Consider the following 18,281-nt stretch of genomic DNA (forward strand, 5'->3'; position numbering starts at 1 on the left):
TTTATGCATTTGAAATTAAGGAGAGAACATAAGGAAGATTACATGAAGGTGGGAGAAAGCACAGCATGAATTGGCTGATAGGATAGTTCACAAAATTATATGCTCTCTTGAAGGTGGTCACGCCTTCAAGGGGTATTACTTCTGGCATTTCAAAGGCGTGCTAACTTAGATGCATGAGAACAATAGACAGCTTGCTTATAATTTTTTCAGTAAGAAGTTGTGGGCTTGGGGCATGACCACCCACCGTGACCTGTCCAGTTAGGAATTTATGATCAGATCACCCCGTGAGGTTACTTTTCACAGAGCTCCTTTTTATCAACATTAAATGTATTAGTTTTTTTGTTTATATAATTTCTCAGAATAATGTTTATTATGTGTTGGGTAAAGAATACTTGTGTTCTTTTTTCCGTCGGGTGAGGAGCAGGCTCTAGATCAGACTCCTATGGGTGATCTTTCAGGCCTGACCACAGACAATTACAAGGCTTTCCTGGAAGGTCTCTGGGGAGAAGCTGCCCTCCCCCTCGAGGCCCCCCTGGGCAGCCATGTTCATATGTGTATCTGCATTCTGATAGTTAAATTCGTGCATCAGGACCCACAAAATGGTGGTTTCTGCAGCCTGCACTTTCAGGAAACACCTGTCACATACACCAATCACAGTCCTCCCACTCAACATTAGTTCACCTTACCCTAGAAAATAGGACTTGCTAACTCCGTAAGGAATCCCTGTCCTCCCAGCCAACCACGCCCTGTTTTCATACTGCCTCTTCTAAGGCTCCATACAATTCTTGCTCTTGCCCCAAATCCCTTGGGAAGAGTGCTCCACTGCTTGTGAGGCACTGTACTCCCCGGCGGATGAAAAAAAAGGGGGTTCTATGGAAAATAACCTCACAGGGTGATCTAATAATAAATTCCTAACTGGGCAGGTCATGGTGGGTAGTCATGCCTCAGGCCTGTAACTTCTTTAGTGAAAGTTTGTAAGCCAAACCTGCCTATTGTTCCTGTGCATCTAGGTTAATACACCTTTGAAATATCAGAATAGCCCTCTAAAGGGGTATTAACCCTCAAGAGAGCACATAATCTTGTTAACTATCCTGTAATTCAATCCCAGCTATGGTTCACCCACCCACCACCACCATTACCACCATCACCACTGTTGCCACCCCACTGCTGCCCCAGAGTGTATGTCATCAGTTTGGCCCAAATAAACTCATAAAGTTCTCTACAGTGTGGACATTTCTTATGTCGACACCCCCAATCCATGGATTGGTTTCCCTTGAATAAAGGACATCAAACTTGTTACTAAATTATTGTAGTTTGTCATTTGACAATTCCAAGCCCAGAAGACTACATTCAGAGGACTCCTTATTGGGGGCCTCTGTATAGACACTTTCTCCATGTTGGTTCAGTACGTTCTATTTTTAGCTCTTTCCCTTTCCCCACATCCATGACCATCGCAGGAGCCTGGGAAGGGGTGGCTCCTGGGCAATGAGACAGTTTCCCCATCTGGGCTGCATCACTTGATCCTTCCCTGGTGCCATTCCACGGGGAGAAGTGGAACACTGGTGAGCTCACGCCTCTTTTGCTCTCTTGCTTACACTGTTACTGTAAATAAAAGGCTTGATTGCTACTTTCAGTTTGGCTTCGTGTCCTAATTGTCCACCTCAACACCTGATTGCTCAACAGTGGGAAGTAGGAATGGTGTTTGTTCCTAATTATTTATTCATTTGTGTGTGTGTGTGTGTGTGTGTGTGTGTGTGTGTGTGTGTGTGTTTTAAGTTTTAAGGCGTGCCCTTTAGGGAAGTTTCTGGAATTCACTGAATAATAATTTGACTTTACATTTGTGGAACCCTGTGTAGCTTATAATGTTCTGTGTGAGAACTTTGTGACTTGAGATTTATCTCCATTTTTATAAATGAGCCTATAGGCTCAGGCAAAGTAAGTGGCTTTACCAAAAATCATGATTAGTAGTCCTGGCTGGTATGGCTCAGTTGGATGAGCATCATCCCATGCACCAAAAGGTCACCAGTTTGATTCCCGGTCTGGGCACATGCTCATGTTGCGGGCTCTATCCCCAGTAGGGGGCGTGCAGGAAGCAGCCCATCAATGTTTCTCTCTCTCCCTCTCCTTCCTCCCTCTCTCTCTAAAAAGAAATCAATAAAAACATTATTTTTAAAAATCATGATTAGTAGATAGCTGAGCCAGGATTTGAACTTGAGGCTTATTATATTCTGAATATTATTATATTCAGCACTTGCTACTTATACTACCCCCACTTCATTGGTAAATTAGTCTTTCATCTTTTTGAGAAGATGGGACTATTTAGGACTGTTTAAACTAAGAAGGATAATGGGAGGTTTAATCCTGTAGTACTCATGAAGCCCCGTGTAGTACTCATGGAAATTGTAAGAGCCAGACTAATAACAGTAATATCAACTAAAGTTTATTGAGCACTTACCATGCACCCAGCATCATGCTACAAATATGCTACATAGATCACCTCTTGTAACTTTTCTGTGTTTGGAAATAATCTTATTAGCTACATTTTATTCAGGAAATTGAGATTAACGAGTTTAAGTATCATATCAGAAGTTATGTTGGTAGCAAGTGACAAAGCTTGAATTTAACTTAGTTCAAACCCTTCACCTCTTCACCTGAAATTGCTTTCCAAGGAGAATTGAGGTGATTCTGCCCTTCTTGAGATATTTCTGCTATTAAGGAGGAATAAGAGTAGAATGCTCTGGAATGGAATCTTCTAATGCTGTATTTCTCAATGTTGAAAAATGTGTAAACATTCATTGAAAGAAAGAAAAATTCGCAGACCCCTGGGTTGACTTAAAGTATTTTTAGTATATTGTTATATAAGTCCAGGTATAAGTTTCTTTTGCATAGAGCTCTTATTCAATGACAAAATCAAAATAGCTAGAGAGATATAACCACAAAGCCAGTAAAATTCAAATTAGCAGTATTATAATGTGACTGCTGATGTTTCACCAAAATTCATTTGTAGCGCTCATTATAAACAATAAATTGACTGACCACTGCTACACAGGTTCTTTGGACTTCAGCCTATCCAGACTATGCTGTGTGCTGTGTGTCTTCTCAAATCCCTCACCACTTTTCTCTATTCAGAATACTGCAGAATCTTTAATAGTGTGCTGTATAGTCAGATGTATCACTCTTATATCTGTGCTGTTTGCTGCCAACAAGATCATAAATGCAAACATAGGCACTGAAGTCAAGTAGCAGTTTACATTTGTTCCTATTGATTTTCTTAGATTATTATTAGAGGCTCGGTGCACGAATTTGTGCAGTGGGGTCCCTCAGCCTGGCCTGTAGGATAGGGCCAAAACCAGCTCTCCGACATCCCCTGAGGGGTCCCGGATTGTGAGAGGGTGCAGGCCAGGCTGAGGAACCCCACCGGTGCACATTTGGGGCTGGGGAGGGACACAGGAGGTTGGCCAGCCGGAGAAGGACTGCAGGAGGGCTCCAGGGCGTGTCCAGCCAGCCTGGCTTGCTCAGTCCCGATCAGCCAGACCCCAGCAGCAAGCTAACCTACTGGTCAGAGCATCTGCCCCCTGGTGGTCAGTGCATGTCATTGTGAGCTGTTGAGTGGCCTTAGCATATCATTAGCATATTACGCTTTGGTTGGTTGAATGGATGACTGGACACTTAGCATATTAGGCTTTTATTATATAGGATTATAAAACCACAGTTTAAAAATTTGTTATGGGTCCTGCCCTGGGGCTCGGTTGGAGCTTTGTCCTGTACACCAAAAGGTGTCAGGTTTGACTCCTGGTCAGGGCACATACCTAGGTTGTGGGTTTGTTCCCCAATCAGGGCACATATGGGTGGTGGCCGATCATTGTTTCTCACATTGATGATTCTCTCTCCCTCTTTCTCAACCCCTTCCCTCCCCCCTTCCCTCTCCCTTTCTTTCTCTAAATTCAACAAACATAACCTCATGTAAGAATTATAAAAAAAAATTTGTCATGGGGCCTTAGTTTGACGAACCCTTTTTTAATAACCCTGTGTCCAGTGGGAGATTGTTCCTGAAGAATAAGGGTTGGAGATCTATTATAATGACCTTCATATTAAAATGAGATGGTGGATAAGAGTCCACATTTTAGCCTTTGTTCAAAATGTTTCTCTTTCATAGGTGTTTATGGCCTTGTGGTTCTTTCTAACCACACTGAGAGCCTCTCATACAAAGCAGGATTTCCTTCTCATTTTTAGTGTTTCTGTTTTTGTTACTAGGTGACATGGGTTAAGAAACTCAAAAGGCCTTCACCACATTATTGTCGGTGTCCATGGGTTATACATACATACATACATGCATATATGGTTGATCTTTTCCCGCTCTCCCCACCCAACCCTGCCTTCCCTCTGAGATTCAACAGTCTGTTCCATGCTTCTATGTCTGTGGATCTATTTTGTTCATCAGTTTATTTTGTTCATTTTATTCCACAAATGAGTGAGATCAGGTGATACTTGTCTTTCTCTGACTGGCTTATTTTGCTTAGAATAATACTCTCCAGATCCCTCCATGCTGTCTCAAAGGATAAGAGATTGTTTTGTTTTATTGTTTTGAGCACTTTCCTACTTTCTGGCACTAAAAGATGCTACAAATTTATCTTATATTCCCTCCCCCAGTCCTATAATTAGCCATTTCTCCAAAGTGCCCTGGTTCCCTTTATTAGTGAATGATGCTAGGAAACAAGATCTGGGTGCTTAGTGTGTGTTTTTTTTTCAGTGAGGTGTGGTTGCTTCTAGGCCCTCTCAGCTGGCAGAGTAAAGGATATATATATATATATATATATATATATATATATACACACACACATACATACATACATACATACATATATATTATATGGGTGAGAAACTTGGTTCCCACCATTTGCTTCCTATTTTTGAGTTGTTCAATTCCAGTATATGTATATACTAATTTCAGAATTGTCAACCTTTTATCAACTGAAGTACAGTGCTAATTATAGACTGTACTCATTTCCAAAGTTATTAGCATATTTTTCCAAATTATTTTTTTATTCTCTGACTATAACGTGCACTTTCACACTTCTTTGTCTTTATTTGTATTAATCCCTCTGCCTGAGATGTTCTGGCTTTCACCCTTCTCTTCTTGGAATATCCCCACTTGATCTTTTAGACCCAACACAATGTTGTCCCCACTAGGAAGCTTTTCCTAGCCATTATCAATATACTTATTCATTCCTTTGTGCTCTAGCAGAACCTTATACCTACCTCTGCTATACATGTAGAGGACTCTTTGTTTCCATCTCAACTTCTTCACTTGATGTTAAGGTTCTTGAAGGCAGGAACCAAATGGATTTGCCCCTGGATTCCCAGGACTTAACGGTAATGGTAATGGTAATTATTTGTTAGAATCCTCTTGGATGAAAACAACAGAAAACCTAATAGTGGCTAAAATTTGGAATTTCTTTTTCTCACCTAGCAAGAAGTCCAGGGGAAGGTGGTACCTATCAGTGATGCCATCAAGGACCAGGCCCCATTCCTCCTCTGTACACAGCATCACATCTAAGTTCAGGAAGGAGGCAGGTGTGTCCGTGCCAACAAACTGTCTTCTGACCCCTTTCCCTTTAAGCAAAGGCTTTAGCCAGAACACAGTCACATGTCTCCTCCAACTTCAAAGTAGCTGAGAGGTGACTTTTTAGGAAGACTGATCTTTTGAATAAGAACAAAATGTTAGAGTTAAGCTCAAAGTAATCGCAAGGCCACAAGGAAATCAGGGATTTGTTTCCTGTTGGATAAAAGGCCAGATGACTGACAGAAGACCAGGCCAAAAAAGACTGTTCAAAACAAGAGGAGAAGAAAGGTGACCCCAATGGGAGCAGCATCTGACTGTTATAGGTAAAAAGTACAGGTGCATCTAATATACTCTGGCCTCCTACTCGTAATCCTGTAGAAATTCTATATGGTGTCTGAAACTTTCAGCTTACCTGTTCTCATGTTGAAATTATGCCATTCCTATGAATTTTATTTTTCATTCTCTGGCCCTTTCTCTGACTGTGTCTCTCCTTCTGTGGTGTGACGGTCAGAATTTTACCTGATAGTCCATGGTTCAGTTTGCTTTGCTTTTTTTGCAAGTCATAACTATTTATGGTTCTTTAAAATATAATTTACAGTGCTATAATCTCTGCCTACCTAAAGCCCACATTCTTTTGAAATTATGGAAATTTCACTTTTCTTTGGAAGTGAAATGTGGACACTTTTATTCCCTAATGTTATATTCATCTATTATGACTTCAATTTTTAATAATATTTCATTTTGTGCCACAATAGCCTTACTGATGTGTTAGTCCAAACACGACTGGGTAAATCCTACAAAAAGGTACAAGCATCTCCTTCACCTCGTTTACTAAGGAACCTTTCCAATGAATAAGAAAGCAGAAGTTCCATTAAGAGCAGAACTCCATCAATCTCATCCATGTGAATTTGTAAGAACTGATTACACACAAAGTATGAATGCAACTTAATGTCCTTTACCAGCCCATCAAATCTAATTAATGCCTCCAGAAGTTACTGTATAGCACACACAGATGTGAAAAGAGGTGAATGAGTTACAACAGATTTCATTCTGGTCCAGCATACTGTTTTTTAGAGATAACTTCCAGAGTAATTAGAATAGTATACCCTTCAGGTATTTGGATTGAGGCAGGCTTGAGATGGGTTACATGAAACCCTTAAAGAAATAACTTGTGAATCCCAGTAGCCTTTTTTTGTGAGCGAGTGAGTGCAGGGATGGCCGCCTTTAAGGATGGTCGTGGAGAGCAAAACACTGAGCATGAGATTCCCATTTTGAAGCTGCAGTGACTGACATCAAAGTGCTCTGTAAATACTTGCTGTAATTGTTGTTGTTCTGTTGTTGCTAATAACCTTATTTATACCAAGAAATTATAATCATCCAAAGAAAGATTAAAACAAGCTGTACAAGTTGCCTGAACTGTTTACCTCACAGATAGGCACCCTCGGAGTTCACTGACATTTACAGGGTGAATTGAAGCTTCGGCTTTCACCGCAGTGCATTTGATACTTAAGTGTTTCTTACCTGTTGGCGTTCACTATCCAACACAGTACAATAGCACTTTAATTTGCGCTCATTAATGCTAGCCTCTCAGGTAATGTCAGTGCAGCTTTATCAAGGTGATACTTATTCCTCTGAATGAAAACTTGTACCAGCTTCCCAGCTGAGAAAAGCTAAACAATTACAAAGGTAAAAACATGAATGTCTCACTAATTTGTTTAGTTGAAAGATGCTCAGAACCCAGGAAATATGGAAGAGGAGTTAACTTTTAAATGGAGGGCAGGCATTTAGTGTGTATTTTACGGCAGTCCGTGCCCCCCCCCCCCCCCCCCGAGATTTCCACGAGCGAGACAACTGGAAAGCCTTGGGGAGGAGCCTTACAAATAGTTTTTGCTCAGAGCCAACCAAGTGCTCCAAGGATAATCGTATATTCAAACAACTAGCAGGACTGTTTGCTCTAGTTCTTTGGTGCTGTGCTAATAGTATTGAGATGTGAAAATGCAATCTTAGGATCAAGCTTTAGTAGCAAGGGAAATATGTCCTTCTTTGCCGCTACTCCTCAGCTGTGTAAAAGTAGACCAGTTGAAAAGAACTGGGTGTTAAAATGTTACATTATTTATGTGAGGCGAGGGTGCTTTGCTTGTACCTTGAAATGTGAGGACTGGAAAGAATAACTGCTCTCCTAAATCTGGGGACTAGTGTCTCCCATTGGCATTACTTGCAATTTGATTAAGGCCCAAGAGAAGAAACAGAATTGAGAGAGATGAAGGGAGAGAAGGCATTCTGGCCTCCTTAAGTCAGTTACAACAAATTAGCAGCCCAGAGCAGACTGGAGAATCAGTACTGTGATCCTTCTTGCGTGTATAGGGTACAAAAGTGGAACGCAAATGTGTGAATTGTGCGTATGTGAATACTAAAAGGGTTCACACACACAAAAAGTTAAGTCAGAGTGTGGGCTCTCCAGTTAGACTGCTTGGGTCCAAACCAAAGCCCCATCAGTTATTGGGTGGGTGACTTTACCATGTTACTTCATCCCATATGGGGGTTTCCTCTGTAATGTGAGTATAAAAATAGTGCCTCTTGATAGGGAGATAGAAGTCGAATAAGATAATACATGCAAAGTGCTTAGAATAGGGCCTTACATGTGGCAAACATTTTTTAAAATTCTGATTTCCATGAAAAATAAATTGGAATTGATGCTTTGTTTTCTCAAAGATATTTTTCAATTTGCAAAATATAGTATGAAGTATTTTCTTTAACTAAAATCATCCTTTTTATTTAAACAATACTTAAACTGTTATTCTACATAAATAAGATTTGCAGTTATTTAAGAAATACTTTCATGTTTGTAACATGAAATACCCTTGTACATATATTTTACCTATTGTGGTAGTTTGTTATAGTTAGTTGGTTTAGTAAGACAGATGTGTGAGTCATCGTGAAAAGGCCTCCATTTTACTGGGAAGCAAAACATCTAGCCCAAATTTAGAGCTAGAGCACAGATCTTTTCTCCACAAATTGTCCTTCAATACCAAGGGCTGTTCTTTTGCTTCAGGCACAATGTGGTGGTAGTGGTGGGCCCAGCAAACTGCTAAGTATTAAAGCCATCTTCTCCTTGGCGTGTCATACTATATCAAGACCCTTCATTTTATCCTTGCATTCTAAAATAGGCACCCTTACCTACCCTTAGAGCTGGCAGGAAGTGTGTCAGCTCTTCATGGCATACCTGTGTATACTTGATAGCATCATAAATGCTATTTATACCGTGAAATTCTGTTGCTCCAGTGTTCCTAAGAGCTTCAGTTCTTTTCTGGATCTGTTCCTTAGTGATTGCTTTAGCCAACTGACTATTCATGACTGAGTCTTGGCATTGAGATCTCAGAGGGCCATGGCTCTAAAGTCACCAAGAGGAAGAAAGTCGAAACCTATAAGCAAAGTAAGTAAAAACAATACCACTTGAGTATATGGACCAGAATTTGATATGGCAGAATTAGTGTAAGCTAAGTTAGGTGAAGAATCAGGACCACAAACCTTTTCAGCGGCTTTCAACTGTAAATAACCCAAACACCTAACAAGGATTTGTGGAGATCCTTCTTGCCTTCGTACTTCTCTGCTCTGAACTAGAGTAATTAAAATTAAATATAAGCCTCAGCAATGAAAGCAATAATCAAACATTCATTTAATGCAAAGGTACTGCTTACCTGAGTTATGCTGGTCTCATGCGACAGATTGAGAAGTGTCTCTGTTTCCTAAGAGTGGTATAAGGTTGATGTTATTTCTTGCTTAAATGTTTGATATTCACTGGTGAAACTATCAGGCCTGTGGTTTTTCTTTGTAGGGAGGATTTGTTGTAGTTTTGTTTTTTATTGTGGTAAAATATACACATTTTAATCTTTTTAAGTGTACAGTTCAGTGACATTCACATTGTTGTGCAAACATCACAATCATTCATCTCCAGAACTTCATCTTGTTGTGCAAACATCACAATCATTCATCTCCAGAACTTCATCTTTCCCAATTAAAGCTTCATACCCCTTAAACACTTACCTCCCATTCTCCTCTCCCTGCCAGCCCCTGACCACTACCGGCTACTTTCTGTCTCCATTTTTTACTTCTCTAGGCAATTCATGCAAGAGGAATAACATAGCATGTGTGCTTCGGTGATGGACTTTTTTCAGTTAGCCTAATGTCTTCAGGCTCATCCATGTTGTACCATGTCAAAATGCCTTCTTTTTAAAGGCTGAAGAATATCCATTTTATGTATATACTAGAGGCCCAGCGCGCACGAAATCATGCGCGGTAAGGGTCCCTAGGCCTAGCCTGGCCTCTGCCCCCCTGCTACGTGAAGCTCCCCGCCCCGGGACGCTCCGCCATGCTCGTGGCCCCTTGACTGCTCCGCCAGGCTCCCCCTGCCCCTCCACTGCTCCGTGAAGCTTGCCGGCAAAGCTTGCCACTGGACACTCCGCGAAAGTCCCCCTCCCCACCACTGCTCCGCGGGGCTCCCCGATCCCACAACTGCTCGGCGAAACTCCCCCGCCCCGCGACTGCTTCACAAAACTCGCTGCCGCCTGGGTGACTGCTCCGCTAAGCTCACAGCCACCCCATGAAGCAGCCCGCCACCACTGCCCACCAGTCCCCAGTCCCGCCCCGCCGCCAGCCCCCCTCATGGTGAGCGGCTCCGGGGCCAGGGGAGAGGGGACCGGGAGGTGCTCCCTGCACTTCATGGTGACCGGTCCCCATTCGGTCGTGACACCACCTAGCTCTTTATATACACCGAGTGGCCGGATTATTATGATCTCTGAACGCATAATAATCTGGCCACTTGGTGTATTTGTATCTCAAATGGGTACCAAAAGTATTCTATTTTGCTGGAGATCAACCACCTATTTGCCCTGAGCTTTCTATCAGCCAGTGCAAAGGGGAAAACTGATTAGGTGCACGATTTATGGTATCTTTGATATCAAATAAATGAGGTACTCAAGAGAAGTACACTGAGTGGCCACATTATTATGCTTTCAGAGATCATAATAATCTGGCCACTCAGTGTATAGTAGGATCATATGTTGTTTATTCAGTGGCTATTTGGGTTGTTTTTACCTTTTGCCCATGTGAGTAATGCTGCTATAAACATAGTATACAAACATCTTTTTGAGTCCCTCCTTTCACTTCTTTTGGGTTTATATCCAGAAGTAGAATTACTGGATCATATGGTAATTCCATGTTTAATATTTTGAGGAATTTCCATACTATTTCTCATGGCAACTGCACCATTTTATAATCCCACTAGCAATGCACCAAAGTTCTAATCGCTCCATATCCTTGCTAACACTTATTTTCTTTTTGTTTTTGTTGTGTTATTTAAATAGCCATCCTGCCCTGACCAGTGTGACAGTTGGTTGGGCATCATCCCGTGCACCTACAGGTCACAGGTTCGATTCCCAGTCAGGACATGTGCCTGGTTTGTGGGCGCAATCCTTAGTAGAGGGCCTATAGGAGGCAGCCAATCAATCTTTCTCTCTCTCTATCTCTCTCTAAAAATCAATGAAAACATATTTTTAAAAATAACAGTAGGCCGAAACCGGTTTGGCTCAGTGGATAGAGCGTCGGCCTGCGGACTCAAGGGTCCCAGGTTCGATTCCGGTCAAGGTCATGTACCTTGGTTGCGGGCACATCCCCAGTAGGGGGTGTGCAAGAGGCAGCTGATCGATGTTTCTCTCTCATCAATGTTTCTAACTCTCTATCCCTCTCTCTTCCTCTCTGTAAAAAATCAATAAAATATATTTAAAAAAAATAACAGTAGTTATCCTAATGAATGTAATGTTTGTTTTTCTTTAAATCACAAATTTAATTTATTTAATAAATTTAGGGCTGTTTAGATTTTTTTCTTGTGCTGTTTTGATATGTTATTATTGGTAAATTGTGTTTTCAAGGCATTTGTCCCATCCAGTAAGTGAAATAAAATTACTCATAATAGCTCCTAATTAGTTTTTTTACATCTATAGGGTCTGTGGTGATGTCCCTTTTCATTTCTGTTATTAGAAATTTGTGTTTTCTGAAACAAAAATACTTGAGGTAATTCTTGCTAGGAGTTTACTAATCATTTCAAAGAACCAACTTTTGACTTGAATTTTCTGAGTTTTATCTATTTTTCTTTTTGATTGATTTCTGCTTTTTATTATTTCTGTCTTTCTACTTACTTTGCACCTAATTTACTATTTTTCTGCCTTTTAAACAAGTATATGGTTTTATTGATTTTATAGAGTGGAAGGGAGAGGGAGAAAGAGAAACATCAGTGATGAGAGAGAATCATCAATTGGCTGCCTCCTACTGGGGATGGAGCCCATAACCTGGGCCTACCCTGACCCAGAATCAAACCGTGACCTCCTGGTTCAAGGGTTGATGTTCAACCACTGAGCCACACCAGCTGAGCTGCCTTTTTAAGATTTAAGCTGAGATCATTGATTTGAGATGTTTCTTTCTAATAAATATTCCTCTAAACATGGCTGTGGTAACATTACATCCCATAAGATTTCATTATTATTCAGTTAACATATTTTCTAGTTTGCCTTAACATTTACTAACTCATGCAAATCTTTGACCCATAGGTTATTTAGAAGTGTGTTGCTTAATTTCTAAATAGTTAGGAATTTTTCTAGATATTATTATGTTTGGATAGAAAAGGAAAAATCAACAATTTGCTTCTGTAAGAGAAGCACTTTAAATATAAACATATAAATACATTTTTTTAAAAGATATGCCATAAACAACAATGCATAAGATAGTTGGTGGGGTTATATTAGTATTAGACAAAGTACAGTTCAAGAAAATTACTATTATCAGAGATAAGGAAATATTTATTAATAAGTCAATTCATAAAAAATATTACCATTTAATATCATGGTCAGAAAGCATATTCCATATGATTTTAATACTTTGGAATTTATTGAGACTTGTTTTATAGCCTAGGATATATGGTCTTTTTTAGGGTCTACCTTGGCAAATGTTCCATGTTCACTGGAAAAGAATGTGTATTCTGCTGCCATTAGATATATTGTTCTTTCTGTAAGTGTCATTTAAATTAAGTTGATAATCCTCAAATCTTTTCTATCTTTATTGATTTTTTGATAGTTTGTTTCTTAGTGTTGTTCTATTTATTGCTGAGAGAGGGATATTAAAATCTCCAAGTATTACTGAGAATTTGTTAATTTCTTCTTTTAAAAAATTGTGTTCATTTTTGCTTCATGTATTTTAAAGCTTTGTTATTATGTACATGTACATTTAGGATTGTTATCTCTTGATAAATTGGCTCATCATTATTAAATGTCCCATTTTAGCTCTGAAATAGTCTTTTTTAAAAGCCTACTTTGCCTATTAATACAGTTCCACCAGTACTTCTCATGCAGTATTTGCATGGTATCTCCTTTTAATATTGTAATATATTTGTATTTTTATATTTAAAGTGTTTCTCTTATAGACAGTATATAGCAGGGTCTTGCTTTTTTTTGTACAAATTGACAACCTATGTATTTTCATTGGAGTTCATTTATATTGAATGTAAGATATGGTTTGGTTTATATATGCCTCCTTGGTCTTTGATTACTAATTGTCCCAACTGTTTTTATTTCCTCTGTCTTCCTTCTTTCCAGTGAATGGAATATTTTTAGCTGTACCTCTTTGTGTTATTTCAAATAAAAATACTACTTACCCATATAGCTTCGTTTTGCAAATAATATCTTAGTTAATCCTGTATCCAAATTAGGGTATGCCAAAAGAGAGTTAAAAGTAGGTACATAAAGAGACTGGGACACTCTGGTAGCAGAAACCAACTTTCTCCACTGGAATTCTGGCTAACCCTGCTCTTCTCTTTTTTTCTCCCATCACAAAATAGAACCGTGGCCTAGTAAACATTAAGCTATCATGATAGTCATAACATGAAGCACATATTTCTCTATCACTACAGTCAGTGTAACTGGATAGCTGCTTGTATACTGTCACTCTTCTGTCACTTCCTTCTTCCACACTGTAAGGATTTTAGGAGCCACCCTAGAAAATATAAAGACCTTCCTTCTAATTAAATTGATATCAGACAAGTGTCATTTTTGTGTAATCAGTCAAACAATTCACGAGCAGCTTGGTGCTGCCCTTTGAAGCTTGCAGTTTACTTGAGAAGGCATTTATGTAATTTTATTATGTATTTGTATTTATTATACAAATTTACACATTTGTATAATAAAAATATAAAGAGCTAAGCTGTGACTGTTACAGATAATAAAGATAAATAAATATGCTTATTTAGTTAATTAGAAAAACAGCTGCCTAAGCAGAGGACAAATTGCCTCATACTTAGGTCCTGGCCACACTGTATACTCTCTACAGGCTGGCAGCCTGCAAGGCACACACGTCTCTGACATTTTCCTGAATTGCCTAATATCCAATCTGTGTATGACTTTTTGTCTCCAACTGTGTATAGAGGTTCTTGGTCATTTATAGTGGGAGAAGCTCATATATTATTTTCCTCTCTCTTCCTCTTCTATATGTAGACAGTCATAGATAAGTATCACATGATTATTTGAAGGATTGAAATTTCATTTTGATTTGGGTGGAAATACGTTTACATCTTTTACACTTTTGAGCATGAATTGCCTCTCTAGGTGTAATCAGTTTCTACTTTTCAGCGTAGAGATTTTATGAGTAGTATTCAGTGCAGAAAGAGAGCTCTAAAAATAATTGTGCAAGTAGGGTTTGTTAGTCTTACGTGGCACGCTGGCAGGAGAAAAGAACAAAGGCATATCAGAGGAAAGGTAGTGGTAGGCAGAGCATTTAACTTCATTGCTTCAACCAAGGCGCTTGCATTTAGTGGAGAAGGAAAAGCAAACAAAAAACTGGAGATTGGCACTAGCTATTGAATGTTTTATTTCTCATCACTGTTAGTCACATATGAATTATAGTCTTTTTGGTGTGTATAACTAAGCTCTTTTTTTTTTCAAATGGAAAATTTTGAATTTTATGTTCAAAAACACCATGAGATGTTTTTGACATTCTGCAGTTCATTTTGAAATTCACAGTCTTAAAACCCATTGACTTTCAATAAGGTGGTAAAGGGTGTACAATACATGTCATTTTTATGCCTAATAGCACCTTGGATAGTCTCTAGTGCATATTATGTACACACACCTTATAGCATCTGTTTCTACCTGACAGCTTACAGCATTAGGCTGACTGTCGTGGTGCACAACTGAATGGGAGTGAAATGCCGAGCTGTATTACAATGGATTCTTACTGGAAAAAGTAAGATCTTTAGAGCTTCTTTTTTAGACTTTTCCATAAACATTTTAAACTGACATATTTGCCAATATATAATTAAGATGACATACTAATTAAATGTTTAGATTATTCTTCCAGAAATGGGGATGGATTTGGCTAGGCAACTGATGCGCTAGAATTAAAACATGTGTTTTGTACAGGGAAACCTATTTTGCAAATGTATTATTGACTATTCTTTTTTTAAAAAAATATATTTTTATTGATTTCAGGGAGGAAGGAAGAGGGAGAGAGATATAGAAACATCAGTGATGAGAGAGAATCATTGACTGGCTGCCTCCTGCACGCCCCACACTAGGGATCAAGCCCACAACCCCTGGCATATGCCCTGACCAGGAATCGAACCATGATCTGGTTCATAGGTCGAAGCTAAACCACTAAGCCACGCTGGACTTGACTATTCTTAAAAGTATATGTATACAGGGTCGTTAGAGTTAAGAATGGCTGTGATCGTATCTTAATACAATATGTCCTTATTTATTTGACTAATTTTCATATTATTTAACTCAGCCCAGGGAATGAGACAATAGGTTTGTTTTCTTATTCTACTACTATAGTACTTGGGGGTTTTGGTCTAGTGGTCACAAAATTTCTCCTAGAAAAATGTTTTCCTAGACACAAGAATAATGAAATCACTTAAAACTTTTTAATACACAAAATCCAGATTCTTGGTTTACATGCTTTGGCCACATGCTAAAAATTAAGTAAGCAAATGCCAAACAAGGCAAAGTTGGTCAAGGCTGTGATAGATAAAGATTGTCAGCCAATGTCAAACACTAAATACTCTTTTCCCTTCTCTTAGCCTGAAAATACTTGAGAAGAAAAACTATCATGCCCATCTTTCATTTAAAGTTATTCGGTTTGCCCAGCCAGTGTGGCTTAGTGGTTGAGCGTCAAACTATGAACCAGGAAGTCATGGTTTGATTCCTGGTCAGGGCATTAACCTGGGTTGCAGGCTTGATCCCCAAATAGGGGGCCTGCAAGAGGCAGCTGATCAATGATTCTTTCTCATCATTGATGTTTCTATCTCTCTCTCCCTCTCCCTTCCTCTCTGAAATCAATAAAAATATATTAAAGTTATTTAGTTTGCATTTACAGCATTAGGCTGAATGTCGTGGTGCACAACTGAATGGGAGTGAAATGTCGAGCTGTATTACAATGGATTCTTGTAAACCTTTTGGACCAATTTTTGGCTATTAGATAAACAATACACTGTTCAATCCATATTGACTGATTAATTGTTTGTAATTTTTTAGGTACTAATTAGGATGAATGGGATTTGGAGAAATTCGATTTCCTGTCTAAGGATAAGAAATGTGCCACAGAGATACCAAAGTGGTTATCACCCAGCAGTCCCTCTGGGATCAAGGATTCTAAGTGACCCAGCCAAAGTTTTTGAGCACAACATGTGGTGAGTTATCTTCTTAGACCTGATATTATGTATGTATATTAAACATCAACAGTGGTACTATTTTCATTTAGTGCCAAGATAGGATTTTTAATGCTGATCACTTATGTGGTTGAGGCTCACTGATCCTAATTTAAGAGTTGCCAGTTCTAATTTCTTTGCTAATGGAATTAGAAAAGTGAAACTTCACAGTGCTTTCCTCAGCTTTGGTGTTCTTGCAGGCCCTCCCTGCTCACCCTGATCCTGATTTGCTAGAGTTACCACTCCAGGCCTCTTTTCTAGGCAGAATCTTCCTCCTGCCCCACAGATGCTTCTTCTTTTCAAGTACTTGTCAGTCAACAAATGTATATTCAGTACATGCTGCTTACTAAACACCCGGAAGAACACACTGGTGTGACCCTAGTCCAGTGATGGCGAACCTATGACACGCGTGTCAGCACTGACACGCGTAGCCATTTCTGATGACACGCGGCTGCTGAGGCGGCCGCATGCCGAGGATGAAACATTTGCTGCTCCTGAGGATGAAACATTTGCGAAATAATGTTTTTTCCTCAAAGTGACACACTACCCGAGTTATGCTCAGTTTTTTGGCGAAGTTTGACACACCAAGCTCAAAAGGTTGCCCATCACTGCCCTAGTCCATGCTTTCAGAAAATCTACCCTCTATTTGGAAAGAGATGTTTATAGAAAATTTTTATAATTAGCAATACAGGGTAGCAAATTGTAAGGGACCGCATGTTCTTACAAGGCCTATTGGTATATGCCTTGTAAGAACAATTCAACAATGCAAAATCACTTTTGTTTTAGCATAGTCTGAAGGTTTCTTTTTTCTTTTTTAATTTCAGCTTCATTGAAGTATAATTGACATATAAAGGAAGATTTACTTAAGTGGGGAAACTGAGATTAGAAGTATTTATTCCTGTCTCCAGTACCTACTATAGGTGTTTTTGAATAGGCTTTGGGAGCAGAACATTCTGGGGAAAATGTCCTGAACACAGGCTCTGCCACTGGGAAGAGGGAAAGGGGCCAGGGCTAAAGATGTGAAGTTACATGATATCTGCAGACAAAATTATTTTCTGACTATCTTTGGGGAACAAGGTCTCTAGGGTAGGAAAGTGATTTGTGGATTTTTTATATTGTTATTGCAACCATATAAATTTTTAAAGGAAGTAGGTTGAGGAGAAACAACAAGATGGCGGTGTAGGTAAATGCAGTACACAATCCTCCCACAACCACATCAAAATTACAACTAAAATACAGAACAACCATCATTCAGAACTGCCTAAAATCTGTCTGAATAGAAAACCTACAACTAGAGAAGTAAAGAAGAAAGGACATTGAGACTGGTCGGAGGGGCAAAGGCACAAAATGAGCTGGTCTGACATCCATGTGTGGTATTTTTAATTGAGAGGGATATCTTGGCTGAGGAGGCCTCCTGTGAAGAGCAAGTGGTCCCAGCCCCACATCAGACCCCCAGCCCAAGCCTCCAGAGTTGGGAAGAGAAGTCCCCATAACTTCAGGCTATAAAACCAGTGGGGATTGTGGCTGAGAGACACAGAGGCTGCTGGAGTCCCAGGCAATTCCTCTTTAAGGGCCAGCACACGGACTTATTCAGACTCACTCTCTTGGAGCTCTAGCACTGGTACAGCAGTTTGAAAGGATTTAGGGCCAAACAGAAAGGAACTAAATTGTCTATCATCAGGGCATGAATTTCGGGGGGGGGGGGGGGGGGGGGCGGCGCAGGGCAGCTGTCTCCTAGACAAAAGTGCTAGCAGAGGTCATTGTTCCTCTGCTAAGATCTCCCCACACACAGAGCTCACTGGCAGGCACCATAGCTGAGTCTTAACCTGGCCTATACTGTTTGCCCAGCCCTGAGATCTCACCCCACCCAATTTGCAGCCTCACCCAAGCTGTTTGCAGTGGCTTTTCCATATGAATGGCCTGTCCTGGCTCAGGCTTCAGACATTCCTAGCAGCTGGACTCAGGGTGCCC

General features: G+C 39.8%; 1 protein-coding gene across 8 annotated transcripts in view; it reads left to right on the plus strand.

The window, feature by feature from the left end:
- METTL8 (methyltransferase 8, tRNA N3-cytidine) overlaps nucleotides 1–18,281 on the plus strand; it is an 85,368-nt gene that overhangs the window by 14,158 nt on the left and 52,929 nt on the right. For 5 of the 8 annotated variants that reach the window (XM_079782064.1, XM_079782060.1, XM_079782058.1 and 2 more), the window contains one exon: nucleotides 16,138–16,292. In XM_079782064.1, the coding sequence (XP_079638190.1) occupies nucleotides 16,150–16,292 (143 nt within the window). In that variant the 5' untranslated portion in view covers nucleotides 16,138–16,149. Of the gene's footprint in view, nucleotides 1–12,549; nucleotides 12,623–14,761; nucleotides 14,849–16,137; nucleotides 16,293–18,281 lie in introns of those variants that run through there. The other 3 variants (XM_079782065.1, XM_079782062.1, XM_079782059.1) reach the window with 2 other exon arrangements.

The sequence above is a fragment of the Cnephaeus nilssonii genome, assembly GCF_951640355.1.
Source record: "Cnephaeus nilssonii genome assembly, chromosome: 10".
Classification (NCBI taxonomy): Eukaryota; Metazoa; Chordata; class Mammalia; order Chiroptera; family Vespertilionidae; genus Cnephaeus; species Cnephaeus nilssonii.